General features: G+C 49.7%; 1 protein-coding gene across 1 annotated transcript; it reads right to left on the bottom strand.

Moving 5' to 3' along the window:
- Positions 1–1,920: 1,920 nt before the first annotated feature.
- On the bottom strand, positions 1,921–2,661 carry LOC125546862 (Werner Syndrome-like exonuclease). Its single transcript, XM_048710971.1, has one exon. It carries the CDS (start codon positions 2,659–2,661, stop codon positions 1,921–1,923), a length of 741 nt encoding a protein of 246 aa, XP_048566928.1.
- Positions 2,662–17,171: the final 14,510 nt, after the last annotated feature.

A 17,171-nucleotide genomic window follows, 5' to 3' on the forward strand; every position in this document is an offset into this window, starting at 1 on the left:
AGTTGCGGTCACAACATATTTATTTCAGAGTATTTCATCGTCACCACTGCCGGCGGTGGTAGATGTCGGCGGCGGCCTCACGGTGGCGGTCAGCCCCTAGGTGAGCTGCCCGCCTCTCTATATTAGCAAATTTTGTTGCTGGAATTCTAGGATTCCAAATTTGGAAACTAGGGTTAACTGAATCTTGATGTTGTTGTTTGTGAATGAATGAACTGAAGTACTGGATTTAGGACTCTGAATTAACTAAATGTTCATGACATGTTTGACTCAATTTTAGGACTCTGAATTAACTGAAACCTGTCCTATTTGACTGAATTTTAGGGTTATGAAATAGAGTTTCAGTCTATAAAACTGGAGTACTCATCTAGCCGGGTGCCTTGAAATGGTTAATTATTCTAGGGTTAGTTACTTTACTCATTGATAGATGTAGTTTCCATTTGAATTATCCTTGTGCACTGAATGCAACTGACACTAAATGCCACTACTGAAATTTGCAAGGGGTTGTGCAGTGGGTACATGAGTTAAATTTTGGTTGAGTGATACAGTGAACAAGTTGACCACAGAAGGAGTGAGTCGGTGTACATGATTTTAAGTGATTTGAATGATGCGAAATGTTAGTGTGTGTGCTCAATTTAATGTTCAAACTGGTTTCAAAGTCTCCACCTATTGCTTATGCATGGCGGAGCTTCTTCTTCTTCCTCCTGTTGCTCGTGCCAGTCTCCACTTGCATCTGTTGTTGCTCCACCCGTTGCTTCATCTGCGATGCCTCCATCTCCATCAGAGCGGCGGGGAGCACTCGCACCACCTTATCGAGCTCGTAGTCCAGGCGGAGTTGGTCGTAGTTCTGTACATGTACAAGCATGACCACTGGAATGGATCCAGGGAATCCCTGGCCTCCCCCATCGCTCATACCAAGTTCTCAATGAGTGGGCGGTAGAGGTCTTGCATTCGTGACCTCTACTCATGCGTGGCGCAGGCTCTCACCGCACGATGCATGATTCTTCAAGATTGCAACGCTGTTGTATCAGGTGCTCACCTCGCGCGCATAGAAGAGCTTTGTGATGTCACGTCAAAGATCTCCTGCAGAGCCTGGTCCCATCCGATGCCAAACACCGAGCAATGATGGTTTCCTTGTTGTGGTTGTGGTTTCTGTGGAAGAGGGTAGTTGGATGGAGAGTCTCGTTGTTATCTGTGCGAGAGGAGAGAGAATGAATGCAATGTGAAAACTGTGATCTTCTAGAGAAGGAGAAACCAAACTGGCGCAATTAATCAATCGAACGACCGCTTGTTTTTTCTACAAGAATTGAACAAGCACAGCGAACACATCGGCCCGGTTTACGAACAAGCCCAGCCCAGTAAATGAAAACGAGCGAACACGTCGGCCTGACCCAGCACCTTCAACCCGAGCGCTGGAAAAAAAATAACGGCCATTAGCGCCACGCCGTCACCGCTGCCTACTTGCTCGCAATGGGCCACCTCAAAAATCAGGACCATTCTTTTACTTAGTGTTTTTTGCCACAGTTAGAAATTCTGTTCAGCGTGAAATGTCGCAAATCGTAAAGTAGTGGTTTTTAGCAGGTCGTGACACGAATGTGGTGGTTCTGTGCATTTAACTCGACACTACACATTGCTTTATTTCTATTTAGTATTTGCCGAGAGGCAAAGCCACCGGAAGTTTAAAGTATGATTACAATGCAAATTAATGTCCTAGTAGTTAGGTTATCGGAAGAAAGGTGCTAATTTGAGCACTATGTGCCAACAAATCAATCCTAATTTCAGCATCCAACGTCGAGCTAGCGACAAAACCATATCGGTCCAAGTATTCACATTTTATCCCAACAAATGTGTATACATACACAACTAAATCTACGGAACAATTAAGCGCAAACTTGCAATGCTTAACCCAAGCATCTTCAGAAGTTAAACACGGGGTTCGCAGAGTAGCCGGCGGCCAACGTCGAAGGACACGAAGGCGTCGATGCAGGCGTACCGGACCTGCTCCCTTGACAGGTGCGGCGCGGCCCACTTGCTCATTGTAACCTTCTTCGGCTTCTCGATGAGAGTGTCCATCACCTCGCGCGCTAGGGTCATGAGCCCTGCCTGCCGGAGCTCTGGCCGGCCGAGCACAACCGCCGCGACCTGAGGCAGGTCCATCGTGTGGGCCACCTCAAGGTTACAGTCGTCGTGCAGCCGCTTGACGTCGCCACCCACCCCGACGGCGACGAAGCAGAAGTCGGGGTTGGCCAGGAAGGCCGCGAGCTCGGCAGGGATGTAGTCGGCGTGGAAAATCTGGTAGACAAGGCAGCGGTCGCCGACGCAGAGCTGGAGGACGGCGATCTGGTACCGGGGCTTCCCGCCGGTCTCGGAGATTTGGTGCCACTCCGTATCGAGGCCGACGACGAGGCAATGTTGGTGCTCTTGGACCTCCTCCAGGGCTTGCTGCTCTTGGACCTTATTGAGTCTATTGTGGTCATGGATCTCTTTGCAGAAGAGTTCCTGGAGCTCCCGGAGAAAGAGCAAGACATCACAGGCGGAGGACGTAACGGTGGTCCGGATCACGGTGCCGTCGTCCATGACGACGTCCACGGCTACCCTTGAGCGATGACGGGGTGCCACTGGTTGATCGCCTGATTGACGCGGTGCATGGTACGTGATTGCCATCGGAGCAGGTGGGTCCTGGGCTCCTAGCTTTGGGTGTTATTACTCGTCGTTACGCCGGCGTATATATAGGGCAAGACTTTTCCTTTCTCGAATCAGATATAGAGCAAGGCTGGTACGAGCTAGTTTGAACTTCTCTGCCCGCACATATATATGCTGCGAGTCCAAGCGTGGGCTGAAATGAACTCTGGCTCGTGCTCTGAGTCCGAGTAGGTTTCGGCGGTCTACGCGCTGTGCATAATGAGCACGGTCGGTAACTCTAACCTATCCCCTAAAAGTCCATAGGGAGTAGTTTTACTACCTTACCACGCATCTAGCCGATCCTTTAAAAAAAATTAGTGAAGTAAAAATTTTACTCCACCTCCCTATTTCCACTAAAATTTACTCCATCTCCCCATTGTCGAGTAAAATTGGCGCCTCCCTCCTGCGCTGCACTGTCTCCCGTCGGCGCAGCCACTACACGCCGCCGCCGCTGCCAATGACCGCCGGCCCGGCCGGAACGGATAGCCCGGCCCCTTCCCTCACCCCAGCGACCACCGGCGTCGGCTTTTCGCTGCTGGAAAGCACCCACGCGCCGCCGCCGAAGAAGAAGAAGAGTTTGGGTATGAAGAAGACCCACCGCGTCCAAGCTCCTCCAACCGCTCCAATGGTCTCTGGGGTGGCCACCGCCTCTCCAGCAACGGCACGCCGCCCACCCTCCCGCTGCACCTCTCGGAAGCAAATGTGCTCGAAAGCCGACGGCGGCGGCGGTGGCGCTCGCGGAGGCGGACGCGAAGAAGAAGATGAAGAAGGCCAAAGCGGCGCCTTGTCCTACGCCAACGCCTTTTGCTGCACCTCCGGCAGCCCCTATGGCGACTGCTCCGGCTAGAGCGGCGGCCACAGCCGGCAACAAGAATCACGGCCACCAAGTGCTCGATGAAATGCCAACAAGGTAAAAATAAAAACCTCGCGTCGTGTCGGTATCCGATAGTGATTGTTGGTGATCGGTAATGATTGTTAATTGTGTTTGCTTTGATATTGTAGTCCGGAGATGAACACGGCCGAATTCCTCTCATCGTTGTGAGTCCTAGACCACCATTGGCCTTGATGAGCTCAATTATGACTCGTTTTGGGATCATTCGGCCACCCAAGGCATGGAGGAGGAGGAGGCCGAGGAGCAGGTGGCCGAGCAGGAGGTGGCCAAGGAGGAGAAGGAGGTTGTGGATGTGACCGATGAAAGCACCAAGGTCCCAAGGTGCCACACCCAAAACTACAACCAAAAGGAGGACATTGCGCTTTGCGACGCTTGGTGCGTCATCTCCATGGATGCCACGATAGGAACGTATCAAACCAATACCATGTTTTGGGAGAGGATTAATAATCACTACAACAACTCTGTGGACGTGTGATCAAGCAGTGCACAAGGTTTTCTTGGGCATCGTTGGAGCACCATTCATGGCCAATGCAACTGATGGTCCGGTTGCATCGACCAAGTGAATCATGCTCCACCGAGTGGTGTGCAAGTGGCGGAGTGTGCCTCCTACATCCAAGAACTATTCAAGCATTGGAACACCAAGTTTTGCCACAAGCCCTTCACTTTGCATCATTGCTACAAAGAGCTATGCGGGAATGAGAAGTGGATCCAAAGAATTACGGAGACCACTCCAAAGAGGTCAAGGTTTAGCATATCCGTTGAGGAGGACGACGAGGTTGATGAAGATGCCAATAATAGACTAGAAGGAAACAAGATTGCAATGGAGAAAAGAAGGGAAATGCATTCGGTGGCACTTACAAGGAAGAACTTGTGGCAATAATCGAGACCAAGAAGATGTTTGCGGCTGAACGCAAAGAGGAGAAGATAAAACTTTATGTTATGACGGTTATGCGATGCATGTTTTAATTTCAATGTTTTTAAGATATGTGTTGTGTAGTGTTTGAAGATGGTGCGGCTAGGACACACAATGGACACAATTTTATTTTTCCTCCACAACTTTTAGGGGATCGGCTAGGTGTGGCCACTGGTAGTGAAGTAAAATTTTACTCCACTAACTTTACTCCGCCGTTTACTCCCTTAAGTTTTAGGGGATCAGTTAGAGTTGCCCTAATGTGTTAGAAGTATAATTGTGTTAAAGTAGACATATAAGAAGTAGAGGTATTCAGTATAATATTTAAACATGCAACAACTTATCTTGTACTTCAAGTCAATATACCCACACCACCCTCAAAATCCATTGAAAATTGATGCAAGATTTATCCGACACACGGCTCCGAGACTACGAGCCACAGAGGACCATCACACGGAGACTCCGATCTACACAGACAGGTGACAGCTAGGGCGTGGCTATTTCATTTTTGCTACTAGGCCTTTGGCCCAAAGCCCAACTAGAATTTGAAATTCTCATGGCCCATTCATGCATGGTTGTGTGTGGTCTGAGTGAGACTCACCTTGTGCGTTCGGTTTATTCAGTTTGCATGGTTTGGTTTATATGGTTTTTTGATTTGTACGGTATTAATACTTCGGTAAATACAATATGAAATTAAAATATGGTTCGGTTTCGGTATATACCAAATTATTTCGGTATGGTTTCGGTATATACCATAAAAACCAAAGTTGATGCGAATTTGAAAACGACGTAGTAATAATTTGCAAATTTATGACTCAAAACACATACTATTTTACACAAATAGTATATATATATAAGTATATATGCATGCATTGATTCATCTGTTGATGGTTATGGACGTGCTTGGCATTTTACAAAGAGAAAAATGACTATGTTAAATAAAAATTTACGCGCTTAGTAGTGAATTTGACTCATGTACAAGAAAAATGACAACTTGTATGGTTGTTCATCTCAAGAAATATAAATTTATTTTTTACTTCGGTTTATTCGATTAACCGTTCGGTTTTTGGTATATACCATAAAAACCAAACTTCAAATCGGTATGAAAAGTTCATACCATACCGAAACCAGAAACCATAAAAACCATAAAATCAGTTCGGTTCGGTTTATTTTTGGTATGATTTTTCGGTTCGGTTTTCAAATGCACAGAGTGAAGTGAGACTAATGTTTAGTCCCATACTACTAGGTGAGTGGGAGATGCACCACTTTATAAGGTGAGTCTTCTAGCACTTGTATGAGCATGAGAAGAGGAGACCTACACGCGCGCTCCTCCTCCTCGCTCTCCTCGCCACGCCACACCGCATTTTTGGGGAGCGCACTCGCGCGACTGCTGGCAGCGACGACTTCGCCAACGACAACTGATACGTCTCCAGCGTATCTATAATTTTTTATTGTTCCATGCTATTATATTATCTGTTTTGGATTCTTATATGCATCAACATGCTATTTTATATGATTTTTGGTACTAACCTATTAACCTAGAGCCCAGGGCCAGTTTCTGTTTTTCCTTATTTTAGAGTTTCGCAGAAAAGAAATACCAAACGGAATCCAAATGGAATAAAACTTTCGCAATGATTTTTCTTGGACCAGAAGACACCCAGGAGACTTGGAGTATAAGTCAGAGGAGCCTCGAGGCTGCCACAAGGGTGGAGGGCGCGCCCAGGGGGGTGGGGCGCGCCCCCTGACCTTGTGGGCCCCTTGTAGCTCCCCTGACCTAATTCTTTCGCCTATATATACTCTTATACCCCCAAAACATCCAAGGGAGCCACAAACCACTTTTCCACCGCCGCAACCTTCTGTACCCATGAGATCCCATCTCGGGGCCTTTTTCGGCATCCTGCCAGAGGGGGAATTGATCACGGAGGGCTTCTACATCAACACCATTGCCTCTCCGATGAAGCGTGAGTAGTTTACTTCAGACCTACGGGGTCATAGATAATACCTAGATGGCTTTTTCTCTCTCTTTGATTCTCTATACAAAGTTCTCCTCGATGTTCTTGGAGGTCTATTCGATGTAATACTCTTTTGTGGTGTGTTTGCCGAGATTCAATGAATTGTGGATTTATGATCGGCTTATCTATGAATATTATTTGAATATCCTCTGAATTCTTATATGCATGATTTGATATCTTTGCAAGTCTTTTCGAACTATCGATTTGGTTTGGCCAACTAGATTGGTTTTTCTTGCAATGGGAGAAGTGGTTAGCTTTGAGTTCAATCTTGCGGTGTCCTTTCCCAGTGATAGTAGGGGCAGCAAGGCACGTATTGTATTGTTTCCATCGAGGATAAAAAGATGGGGTTTTCATCATATTGCTTGAGTTAATTCCTCTACATCATGTCATCTTGCTTAAGGCGTTACTCCGTTCTTTATGAACTTAATACTCTAGATGCATGCTGGATACTGGTCGATGTGTGGAGTAATAGTAGTAGATGCAGAATCGTTTCGGTCTACTTGACACAGACGTGATGCCTATATTCATGATCATTGCCTTAGATATCATCATAACTTTGCGCTTTTCTATCAATTGCTCGAAAGTAATTTGTTCACCCACCGTAATAATTTCTATCTTGAGAGAAGCCACTAGTGAAACCTATGGCACCGAGGTCTATATTACATCATATTAGTTTCCCATCAACTTGCCAATTTCTGTCACCGTTTCCTTACTTCGCAATCCTTTACTTTCCGTTCCATAAACCAAAAATACCAAAAATATTACTTTACCATTATTCATCTCTATCAGATCTCACTTTGCGAATAACCGTGAAGGGATTGACAACCCCTTTGTCGCGTTGGTTGCATGTTGGTGTTTGTTTGTGCAGGTATTCAGTGGCTTGTTGCGTAGTCTCCTACTGGATTGATACCTTGGTTCTCAAAACTGAGGGAAATACTTACACTACTTTGCCGCATCACCCTTTCCTCTTCAAGGAAAAAACCAACGCAAGCTCAAGAGGTAGCAAGAAGGATTTCTGGCGCCGTTGCCGGGGAGATCTACACCAAGCCAAGACATACCAAGTACCCATCATAAACTCTCATCTCTCGCATTACATTATTCGCCATTCGCGTCTCATTTTCCTCTCCCCCACTTCTAAAACGATTTATGAAAAGATTTGCCTTTTCTTCGCACTCCTTTTTGTTCATCTCCTTTTCCATGGCTGAATCTAAAAGAGTTTCGGGTTTTCTCCCAGGTTCAAGTACCTTGTGAGGGAGTCCTGGATTAGGGGATCTCCGGGCAGCCGGACTATCTCCATTGGCCGGACTGTTAGACTATGAAGATACAAGATTGAAGACTTCGTCTCGTGTCCGGGTGGGACTCTACTTGGCGTGGAAGGCAAGCTAGGCAATATGGATATGGATATCTCCTCCTTTGTAACCGACCTTGTGTAACCCTAACCCTCTCCAGTGTCTATATAAACCGAAGGGTTTTAGTCCATAGGATAAGAACCATAACATACAATCATACCATAGGCTAGCTTCTAGGGTTTAGACTCTCTGATCTCGTGGTAGATCTAGTCTTGTACTACCCATATCATCAATATTAATCAATTAGGACGTAGGGTTTTACCTCCATCAAGAGGGCCCGAACCTGGGTAAAACATTGTGTCCCCTGCCTCCTGCTACCATCCGGCCTAGACGCACAGTTCGAGACCCCCTACCAGAGATCCGCCGGTTTTGACACCGACATTGGTGCTTTCATTGAGAGTTCCTCTGTGTCATCGCCGTTAGGCTCGATGGCTCCTCCGATCATCAACAACAATGCAGTCCAGGGTGAGACTTTTCTCCCCGGACAGATCTTCGTATTCGGCGGCTTTGCACTGCGGGCTAATTCGCTTGGCCATCTGGAGCAGATTGAAAGCTACGCCCCTGGCCATCAGGTCAGATTTGGAAGTTTGAACTACACGGCCGACATCCGCGGAGACTTGATCTTCGACGGATTCGAGCAGCAGCCGGGCGCGCCGCACTGTCACGATGGGTATGACCTAGCTCTGCCGCTGAACAGTACCCCAGAGGTCGCGCCCGCATCAGCTCCGACCCTTAGCTCGGAGCCAACTGCGCCAATCGAGGACGGGTGGCTAGACACCTCCTCAGGGGATGCAGTCTCAACGGCGATCGAGCCGAACACCAGCCTAATCCTCTATGAAGCCCGTAACTCCAAGGTGCCGGACTCTTTTCCAGACTCCGAACCGTCCGCGCCCCTGCCAATCGAATCCGATTGGGCGCCGATCATGGAATTCACCGCTGCGGATATCTTTCAGCACTCGCCCTTCGGCGACATTCTGAATTCACTAAGGTCTCTCTCTTTGTCAGGAGAGCCCTGGCCGGACTATGGCCAACAGGATTGGGATGCGGACAACGAAGAAATTCGACGCCCACCCACCACCCACTTCGTAGCCACTGTCAATGATTTAACCGACATGCTCAACTTCGACTCTGAAGACATCGACGGTATGGACGACGATGTAGGAGACGAACATGAACCAGCACCTATAGGGCACTGGAAAGCCACCTCGTCATATGACATATACATGGTGGATACACCCAAAGAAGGCAATGGCGATGAGATAGCGGAGGATGACCCCTCCAAGTAGCAACCCAAGCGTCGACGTCAGCGGCGCCGCTCTAAGTCCCGCCAAAGCAAAAGTGGTGATACCGGCACATGAGATAATAACACTCTGGATAGTGCCGAAGACAATAACAATCCCCTCCAGCAAGATTTAGAGTAGGACGATGGAGAAGCCAGCCCTCCTAAGAGAGCGGCAGACGGAGAAGAGGAAGATGACAATTACATGCCCCCTCCGAAGACGAGGCAAGCCTCGGCGACGATGAATTCGCCGTACCAAAGGATCCCATCGAACAAGAGCGCTTCAAGCGCCGGCTTATGGCCACGGCAAATAGCCTCAAGAAAAAGCAGCAGCAGCTTCAAGCTGATCAAGATCTGCTAGCTGACAGATGGACTGAAGTCCTCGCGGCCGAGGAATATAAACTTGAGCGCCCCTCCAAGAATTACCCAAAGTGCAGGTTACTACCCCGACTGGAGGAAGAAGCGTATGATACGGCTGATGGCCACCTCGTGGCCACGATAGAGGGGCATTCTAGCAAAAAACTCAGCCTCCACCCCGATGCCATTCACATAAAAAGGCCTGGGGAGATACGCCAGACCTACGGGACATATTGGAGGACAAAGAAAAGCATGCAAGATCGATCTACAGATCACGAAGGCGCACCACTCTGCGAGACGATAAACGTCATGCCGGATATAGTAAAAGCAAATCCGGTTGGGCCGAACACAGCGGGCAAGACCCATTCGAGCTGCGTCGCGATATAGCCCAATACAGAGGCGCCGCACACCCCTTATGCTTCACAAATGAAGTAATGGATCATCAATTCCCAGAAGGTTTCAAACCCGTAAATATTGAATCATACGACGGCACAACAGATCCCGCAGTATGGATCGAGTATTTACTCCGCCACATCCACATGGCCCGCGGTGATGACTTACACGCCATCAAATACCTCCCACTAAAGCTCAAAGGACCAGCGCAGCATTGGCTTAACAGCTTGCCAGCAGACTCCATTAGCTGTTGGAAAGATCTGGAAGCCACATTCCTCGACAACTTTCAGGGCACTTATGTGCGACCACCAGACGCCAATGACTTGAGCCACATAATTCAGCAGCCAGAAGAGTCGGCCAGGCAATTCTGGACTCGGTTCCTTACAAAGAAAAATCAAATCGTCGATTGTCCGGATGCAAAGGCCTTAGCGGCTTTCAAACACAACATCTGAGACGAGTGGCTAGCCCAGCACCTTGGTCAGGAAAAGCCGAAATCTATGGCAGCTCTCACGACCCTCATGACCCGCTTTTGTGCGGGAGAAGACAGCTGGCTGGCTCGCAGTAATAACATATCAAAGAACCATGGTACCTATGATACCAAGGACGGCAATAGCAGGTCACGTCGCAACAAACATAAGCGCCGCATTAACAGCGAAAATACCGAGGATATGGCAGTCAATGCCGGATTCAAAGGCTCTAAACCCGGTCAGCGGAAAAAGCCATTCAAACAAAATACGCCGGGTCTGTCCAACTTGGACCGTATACTCGATCACTCGTGTCAAATACACGACACCCCAGACAAGCCAGCCAATCAACCAACAGGGATTGTTGGGTGTTCAAGCAGGCCGGCAAGTTGCTTGCCAAAAACAAAGACAAGTGGCCGCATAGCGATGACGAGGGGGAATCACGGCAGCCACACACCGGAGGACAGAAGAGGTTTCCCCCACAAGTGCGGACGGTGAACATGATATACGCAACCCACATCCCCAAGAGGGAGCGGAAGCGTGCGCTCAGGGACGCATATGCGTTGGAGCCGGTCGCCCCGAAGTTCAACCCTTGGTCCTCATGTCCGATCACCTTCGATCGCAGGGACCACCCCACTAGTATCCGTCATGGAGGATTCGCCGCACTGGTCCTAGACCCAATCATTGACGGATTTCACCTCACTCGAGTCCTTATGGATGGCGGTAGCAGCCTGAACCTGCTTTATCAGGACACAGCGTGCAAAATGGGTATAGAACCCTCAAGGATCAAACCCACAAAAACGACCTTTAAAGGCGTCGTTCCAGGTGTAGAGGCCAATCGCACAGACTCAATTACACTGAAAGTGGCCTTCGGATCCCCGGATAACTTCCGAAGCGAAGAGTTAATCTTTGACATAGTCCCGTTCCGCAGTGGTTATCATGCGCTGCTCGGGCGAATTGCATTTGCTAGATTCAATGCGGTGCCACATTATGCATACCTCAAGCTCAAGATGCCAGGACATCGCAGAGTTATTACAGTCAATGGAAACACAGATCGCTCTCTCCGAACAGAGGAGCACACCGCGGCCCTCGCAGCAGAAGCGCAAAGCAGCCTCTCAAGGCAATCAACCAGTTCGGCGCTTCAAAGCCCGGACACCTTCAAGCGCGCTCGGAGCAATCGAAAAATGGACCGTCTGTCACGATCTGAGCTCGCGTAGCAATATGGCACCCACCCAAATCCCAGCCCAACGGGAAAACTCGTGCCACGCGTACATACTTATGCACCAAAAATACCATGGGCACAGGTGGGGAGGGGGGCAAAACTGCAACACGCCCCAAGACGCAGCTTAAACCGCACTAGGGGCTTCCCGTTTTGCAATTTTTCTCTTTTTTCAGGACCTTAATCTCTGGAAACACTGTCCGGCAACACTATTGCCGAACACATGATGCAGCAACCAAGGAGGCAACCAGCTACGTCATACCACGGAATTCCCAGGTGGATTATAGTAATGAGAGAAATATTCGATTTCATATCATTCCTCAGCTTGCCCTTGGAAGGGACATAGTCCTACTCTTTGCTTATCGCACTACCTGTATCACTCTGCTTTAACGCGATCTTTTGACTAAACAATGCATGACATTACGACTATTATTGCATTCTTGTTATATATATATCCATGTGTTCATTAATGACGCCTTGCAACCGTACACTTTGGTACGGCCAACACACCAGGGGCTTACGTACCCCACAATACGGTGTGAAAAGTCCGAACACTTTCACAAGTGCGGCACCCCGAACTTATAGCATTATATGCATCATCTCTGAATCATGTCTTTGGTTAAATGTTGGGTTTGCCCGGCTCCTATGTTTTGGTACCTTACGTTCCGCTCTATCGGCTAAGGTAGCGCTAGGAGAACTACTGCGATTGTGCCCCGGTTCTGCTGGGTTCAGCACCTCGGTAGAGAAAGCTAAAACTGACTGTCATGATAAGGCGAGAGACTGGTCGCTGTTCGGCGAGGTTTTCGAGTCCCTAAAGACTTATGCCGCTTAGAGCGAGGGGCCGGCCCTGTCCGGCTTAAAGGCGTGTATCGCGCCCCGAATTCGGTCTTCCGAATACCATGGGCTTCGCCGAAATTTAAAATTATAGAATTCTATGGCTAAGTGAGAGTGATAAAGCATTATTAGTCCGGTTGCCTTGTTCGCTGTGCTGAGCACCTCCCTCGAAGGACCCAAACATGGGAACAAGAGTACTCAGGTTTATCCCGAACACCCCAGCACTCGTGGCATGGGGGCAGAAGCCGAGGACTAGCCATCTCTCAGATTGGATAAATAGCCAAACAGAAGGCAATATTTTAAATCAAACAAGCGTTGCATAGCACATATGAAACAAGTTTTCATAAATACAGGATAAAACGAGCAAGTCTCATTCAAATATTACATCTTTGGAACACTCGTCCGCTATGAGACGGGCACTCGGCAGAACACCCTCGTAGTACATCTCGGGGTGGCGGTGCTCCTTGCCCTCCGGCGGCCCCTCCTTGATCAGCTTCACGGCGTCTAGCTTGACCCACTGCAATTTCACACGAGCGAAAGCCCGGCGTGCACCTTCAATGCAGACAGATCGCTTGACGACCTCCAGCCGCGGACAGGCATCCACAGGCCGCCTCACCAGGAGGAAGAAGATGTTCGGAAGGGCGTCGCCAGGCCACAGCCGGACTATAAAGCTCTTCATGGCCCGATCGGCCGCCTTATGTAGCTCGACCATCTGCTTCAGCTGGTCGCTCATTGGCACCGGGTGTTCGGCCTCAGCATACTGAGACCAGAACAACTTCTCCGTTGAGCTTCCATCCTCGGCCTGGTAAAATTGTGCGGCATCGGACACGCTGCGGGGCAAATCTGCGAATGCTCCTGGAGAGCTCCGGATTCGGGTAAGTAATCAGATATTTACTCTTACATGCTTGCTTTGCATATAGAAAGCCTTACCCACCGCTATCTTCTTCATTGCGTCGATCTCCTGGCGGGCCTTTTGGGCTTCGTCCTTGGCACTTTTTGTGCCCTCGAGGGCCGCGGCAAGCTCAGACTCCCGCGTCTTTGAGTCAAGCTCCAACGCTTCGTGCTTCACCACGAGAGCCTGGAGCTCTTGCTGCACCTCGCCCACCCGAGCCTCGTGCTTCTCTTGCTCGGTGCGCTCCTTGGCCGCTTTATCTTCGGCCTTGGTTAGCGCTTGCTTCAGGGTCACCACCTCGGTCGTGGCCCCTGGCAAATATACGATGATACTATCATTTTGCAATCGCATCTTCGTTTATATATACATATCTATAGACAGGGTATTACTTACCCTTGTTCTCCTCGAGCTGCCTCTTGGCAAGGCCGAGCTCTTTCCTGGACCCCTCAAGGTCCTGCTTCAGTACGGCAACCTCCGCAGTCAGTGCGGTGGACGCCAGCAGCGAGGCCTGCATATGCATATTGACATACTTATATTAGACTCCTGCGATATTATTTGATCCTCTGTTCGGCTTTTCTTTGTGAACAACGAACAAAGCATCAGGGGCTACTATCTATGCAATAATATTTCTACTACATTTTAAAACACTTACCTCAAAGCCCTTTAGAAGGCTGGCACAGGTTTCAGTCAACCCGCTCTTGGCGGACTGAACCTTCTGGACCACCGCACTCATAACAGTACGATGCTCCTCGTCGATGGAAGCGCTGCGAAGCACTTCTAGCAGATTGTCCGGCGCCTCTGGATGGATAGAGGTCACCGGCACAGGCGTCTTGCCCCTCTTAGAAGGAGGCCACCTGCCCGAGCCTAGAACCGCTGGAGGTTCTGGCGCGGTATTCGGCTGAGGGCCGAACTCGGAGCTCTCAGGGGCCCCGTCCCCTCGTCTCCCGGAGTCCGGAAGGCCGCCTTGAGGCGCCTCCGGGACTGTCTCCCCTTGGTCCGGTGCCTCTTGAGACAGCACCTCGGCATCGTCGGCAGGATGAGGGGAGGTGGCGGTCGGGACTGGATCGCTATCCATGTCCGACGAGCCCAGGGAGCCGTCCGATGATACATCAATACTGGCTCGTGGCGGCCTGCATAATCATGTTCGGCGTTAGGGAAAGCAGTGCGACAAAGGAATGCTATGAGTTAATTTGGTATCCGAATACTTACGATCTCCCTGGGGGCTTGGCCCTGGGCAACCACTCGTCTTCGCCTTCGTCGACGGTGGTGGAACTGTCCGGAAGGAGAGTCCTTCCCTTCTTGGTCCCTTCGGCCCCCCAGTTGGGGCGGCCTTCCTTTTCTTATCTCCCCCAGCTGGAGGGGGAGCATCTTCTTCTTCTTCCTCGTCTTTGGGGGAGGAGTGCGCCACAGAGTCATCGGACGGAGAGTCCGACGATGCCTGGCGTCGGGAACTCTTTCGGGTTCCCTTGGCCTTCTTGGTCTTCTCCGGCACCGTAGAAGGGGCCGGAGTCAGCATCTTTGCCAGAAGAGCGTCTGCTGGGCCTTCGGGCAAAGGAGCCGGACAGTCGATCTGTTCGGTCGTCTCCTGCCAGTCCTGTCAAAGGTACGGGAGTTTAGATCTCGCATGGAGTCAATCTATAAGAAATAAGTATCCTATGAAAGGTAAAGCAGCTTACCGCACTGGCTTGGTGCTTCGCACTGAATCCGCGATCCTCAGTAATAGGAGGGGGGACCTCGGCGCTTTTGAACAGCACCCTCCAGGCATCTTCGTGAGTTGTGTCGAAGAGCCTGTTCAGAGTTTGGTATTGCACCGGGTCGAACTCCCACAAGTTGAACTCCCATTGTTGGCACGGGAGGATCCGGCGGTGGAGCATGACCTGGACCACGTTGACAAGTTTGAGCTTCTTGTTCACCATGTTTTGAATACATGTTTGGAGTCCGGTCAGCTCTCCTGAACTACCCCAGGACAGGCCCTTCTCTTTCCAGGAGGTGAGCCGCGTGGGGATGCCAGATCGGAACTCGGGGGCCGCTGCCCATACAGGGTCGCGCGACTCGGTGATGTAGAACCACCCCGATTGCCACCCCTTTATGGTTTCCACAAAGGAGCCCTCGAGCCATGTTATGTTGGGCATCTTGCCCACCATGGCACCTCCGCACTCCGCCTGGCGGCCGCCCACAACCTTCGGCTTGACATTGAAGGTCTTCAACCATAAGCCGAAGTGGGGCTTGATGCGGAGGAAGGCCTCGCACACGACGATAAACGCCAAGATGTTGAGGATGAAGTTCGGGCCAGATCATGGAAATCCAGGCCGTAATAAAACATGAGCCCCGGACGAATGGGTGGAGAGGGAATCCCAGTCCGCGGAGGAAATGGGTGAGGAACACTACCCTCTCATGGGGCCTAGGGGTGGGGATGAGCTTCCCCTCATTTGGGAGCCGGTGCGCGATGTCGTCGGGCAGGTATCTGGCTCTCCTCAGCTTCTTGATGTCTCCATCCGTGGTGGAGGATACCATCCACCTGCCTCCCGCTCCGGACATGGTTGGAGAAGGTTGAGGTGGGAAGTGCGGACTTGGGCGCTAGAGCTCGAGTGTTCGAAAACGGATGAGTGAAGGAGGAAGAAGGCGTGGATAGAAAGGTGAATCCTTATCCCTTTATATGGGTGGACGAAACTAAGTGTCCCCACTAGCCTGGTAAAACTCGCTTATCCCCCAAGCGCCGTAATCGATGGCGCGGTTGTGTCACCCACGCCCGTGTTGATGAGAATCCCGTAATAAGGGGACACGATCTCTGCTTTGACAAGACGTGTCGAAAAAACTGCCTCGCATTATGTGCGGGGCTAGTTAAAGGAAACGGTTTGAATAATCACCGGGCCATGACATAACGTCATGCTGTCAAAACAAGTCAGCAAATTAGGTTTGCGAAAATATTATTCTCTCTACGGTGGTATGTGGAACTTATTTTGCAGGGTCGGACACTATCCTCGTATTCAAATTCTTCTGTGATGTATTCGGAGAAGGAACCCGCCTTGCAATGCCAAAGACAATACTGGGCGCCGGACTCATCGTCATTGAAGCCTGGTTCAGGGGCTACTGAGGGAGTCCTGGATTAGGGGGTCTTCGGGAAGCCGGACTATCTCCATTGGCCGGACTGTTAGACTATGAAGATACAAGATTGAAGACTTCGTCTCGTGTCCGGGTGGGAGTCTACTTGGCGTGGAAGGCAAGCTAGGCAATACAGATATGGATATCTCCTCCTTTGTAACCGACCTTGTGTAACCCTAACCCTCTCCGATGTCTATATAAACCGAAGGGTTTTAGTCCGTAGGACAAGAACCATAACATACAATCATACCATAGGCTAGCTTCTAGGGTTTAGCCTCTCTGATCTCGTGGTAGATCTACTCTTGTACTACCCATATCATCAATATTAATCAAGCAGGATGTAGGGTTTTACCTCCATCAAGAGGGCCCGAACCTGGGTAAAACATTGTGTCCCCTGCCTCATGTTACCATCCGGCCTAGACGCACAGTTCGGGACCCCCTACCCGAGATCCGCCAGTTTTGACACCGACACCTTGGATAACCCATCTGTCCTTTCTAAGCTTATAAATAATGGTGCTATGGAAAAACTTACTGGGATAGTTGAGGAGGATTTGAATCTTGATGAAGATGATCCCGGAATTTTTCGTTATTTGCTTGATGAATCTTTGAAGGATGCTTGGGATCGGTTGTTGAGGATTCGAGCTAGCTATGTGCCCCAATATCAAATTGAGGTTTACTTAAAAGATATTATTTTGGCCTTCCCCTTCTTTTAAGCAAGTTTTGGATTCTATTTTTGAAAACAATTTTCTTGGAGGGGACGCCATCGATACTTATGAGAAGATGAAATCC

Source organism: Triticum urartu, chromosome 3, assembly GCF_003073215.2.
Source record: "Triticum urartu cultivar G1812 chromosome 3, Tu2.1, whole genome shotgun sequence".
Taxonomy (NCBI): domain Eukaryota; kingdom Viridiplantae; phylum Streptophyta; class Magnoliopsida; order Poales; family Poaceae; genus Triticum; species Triticum urartu.

Coding starts and splice junctions, on each gene's coding strand:
- LOC125546862 (XM_048710971.1), bottom strand. CDS start 2,661: ATGGCAATCACGTACCATGCACCGCGTCAATCAGGCGATCAACCAGTG.